Source organism: Alligator sinensis, unplaced genomic scaffold (assembly GCF_000455745.1).
Source record: "Alligator sinensis unplaced genomic scaffold, ASM45574v1 scaffold647_2, whole genome shotgun sequence".
NCBI lineage: Eukaryota > Metazoa > Chordata > Crocodylia > Alligatoridae > Alligator > Alligator sinensis.
The window spans coordinates 2,630,606-2,632,932 of record NW_005841832.1 but is presented as its reverse complement, the minus strand read 5'-3'; the positions used below and the strand labels follow the sequence as shown (position 1 = coordinate 2,632,932).

At 57.2% G+C, this 2,327-nt stretch overlaps 1 protein-coding gene across 1 annotated transcript in view; it reads right to left on the bottom strand.

Moving 5' to 3' along the window:
- ACP4 (acid phosphatase 4) overlaps nucleotides 1-2,321 on the bottom strand; it is a 6,515-nt gene extending 4,194 nt beyond the window's left edge. The window contains exons 1-3 of the mRNA XM_025195954.1: nucleotides 576-2,321; nucleotides 170-265; nucleotides 2-87 (exon numbers count right to left, since the gene is read on the bottom strand). Coding sequence (XP_025051739.1) covers nucleotides 2-87; nucleotides 170-265; nucleotides 576-668 — 275 coding nt within the window. The 5' untranslated portion in view covers nucleotides 669-2,321. The remainder of the gene's footprint in view (nucleotide 1; nucleotides 88-169; nucleotides 266-575) is intronic.
- Between the last annotated feature and the right edge of the window lie 6 nt (nucleotides 2,322-2,327).

The following is a 2,327-nucleotide window of genomic DNA, read 5'->3' as shown; positions in this document are numbered from 1 at the left end:
CTCCTGGGGGTGGTAGTGGGGGCTCAGGAAGGCCTCATAGCGCTGCCGCAGGAACTGGCCCAGCTCACGCTGCTGTTCCACCCCCACCTGGGGCAACAGGTGGAGTCAGGAGCAGCCTCCAACACCTGCAGCATGTCTCTCCCTGCCCCAGTAAGACCCCCCCACTCACCTGAGTGAGCTGCCGGAAGCCCTGGGGCCAGGGCCCCTCCTTGTGGGGGTCACTGGGGTAGGTGTCCATGGGGGCCCGGTCGCCATGGCGATACATCTGGTGTGCAGAGAAGACCAGGTGTCCCCCTCCTCTCCAACAAACCACCCCCTACCCTCAAGATCCAGAGCTGGGAGGGAACCCAGGTGCCCTGGCTTCCAGCCCCCACTGCTCTTGCCCACCAGCCTCCAGTCCCTCTCCAGAGCTGAGAGAGAACTCAGCTGTCCTGGTCCCAGCCTCCCTTCTCTCACCCACCAGAGCCTACTCCCCTACCCCAAGCTGGGAGAGAACCCAGGGGTCCTGCTCTCAGTCTGCGCCCTCTCCCCCACAATCACTAGCCTGCCCTGGGTGGGCTGTGGCCTTGCCGTACCAGTGTGATGAAGCGGAGGGTCCTGGCATGGGCGGTGGGGGGCTGGAACCCCAGCAGGAGCAGGAGCAGGAGCAGGGCAGCAGGCAGCCCCATGGTGTGGGGCTGATGTGTCACCCAGGCAGGGCCTGGTTATAAGCCGCTGAGGTCTGCCCGCAGGTGGGGTGGGCCTGTCCCAGCCTGCATGCCCCCCCACCTGCCCATGGGTGCCACTGCCTGCCCCCCACAGCTGTGGGGGGTGAGGGCAGACTTTCCTAACTACCAGTCTGGGGCACAGACTTGCTGAGGTGGCTCAGGGAGGTGGTGGTGGGGGAAAGGGGTGTCTGTACATTGCTCATAGAGGTGTTTGTGGTTGCGGGCAGGTGTGTGCATGTATATGTGTGTGTGTGTGTGTGTGTGTGTGTGTGCGCATCTGCTATGCAGTGTGTGGTGGGTTAATGTTCATGTTGATGTTTCCTTGTAGTGCAGGGTGGGTGTTTAGTGGTTTTATGTGTGTGTGTGTGTGTGTGTGCTGTGTGTACTTGTGTATTGCAGAGAGGGGTGTGTGTATGCACACGTGCTATGTATACTTCTGTATTGCAGAGAGATGTGTGTGTGCATGTGCATCACAGAGAGGTTTGTATGTGCACACTGCATACTTGTGTATTGCAGAGGCGTGTGTGCAGGCACATTGTATATAACTATTGCAGAGAGAGGCATATGTGTGCATGTTACATGTGCTTGTACATTGCAGAGATGTGTTTGTGTCTTGTATGTGTCTGCATATTGTAGAGGGTGTGTGTGTGTACTTGTGTATTTGAGAGAGGTGTGTGTGCTGTGCATATTTGTGTATTGCAGAGAGGTACGTATGTGTGTGCTGTGTGCACTTGTGTATTGGAGAGCGTTGTGTGCTGTGTGTACTTGTGCATTGCAGAGGTGTGCAGGCAAACTATTTGTAATTGTGTATTTCAGAGAGTTGTGTGTGCGTATGCTGTGTGTACCTGTATATTTCAGAGACATGCACACGTGTGTTTGTACCTCATATGTATTTGCATACTGCGGAGGGTGTGTTTGGGTGGGTGAATGCACATGGTGGAGGTGCATGTGATGGAAATGTGTGTGTGCATGTGCACATTGATATGTGTGATGAATGGGTGCATGGAGGATGTAGCAGTGGCCTCATGTCAGGGAGGGTGCTGGGGTGTAGCAGGGGAGCACACATGGAAAATGGATGTCACTGTGTGTCCATGGACTGCAGGTGGGTCAATGGTGGATGGATGTGTTGAGGTGTGTGGTGCATGTGTCTGAGCCACTCAGGGGCTTGTATTAATTGGGGTTAGGTGTGTTGCTGCATGTCTGGGCACTGCCCTGCTGCACCCCAGGGGATACAGGGCTGTGGAAGTGAGGGGGTGTGGGGGATTCGGGGACCCTGAAGAGGCTGGGGCTGGGCTGGGGCAAGTGTGGGACAATCCAGCCCCCTCCCTGCCATGAGGCCACTTCCAGAAGCCTTTCCCTTCTAGAAGGTGCCTGCCCAGATCCAACCCCAGTGCAGGGGCATAGGCTGGCACAGGGGACAGGGATAGAGCAGGGGCCTTTCCTTTTTAGGGGGTTCCAGCCCTGAAGCATTGTGGGCCTGGGCAGATGAGTGTGGGGGTGCCCCCATGAGGCAGGCCTTGGGTTTTGAGATCCCTGTAGTGTTTCCTGTCCTGGTACAGAGACCTCCCCCCAGCCCCAGCCAGGTCTTCTCTCCTCTCCGGCCCCTGTTCGGGGTGGGGG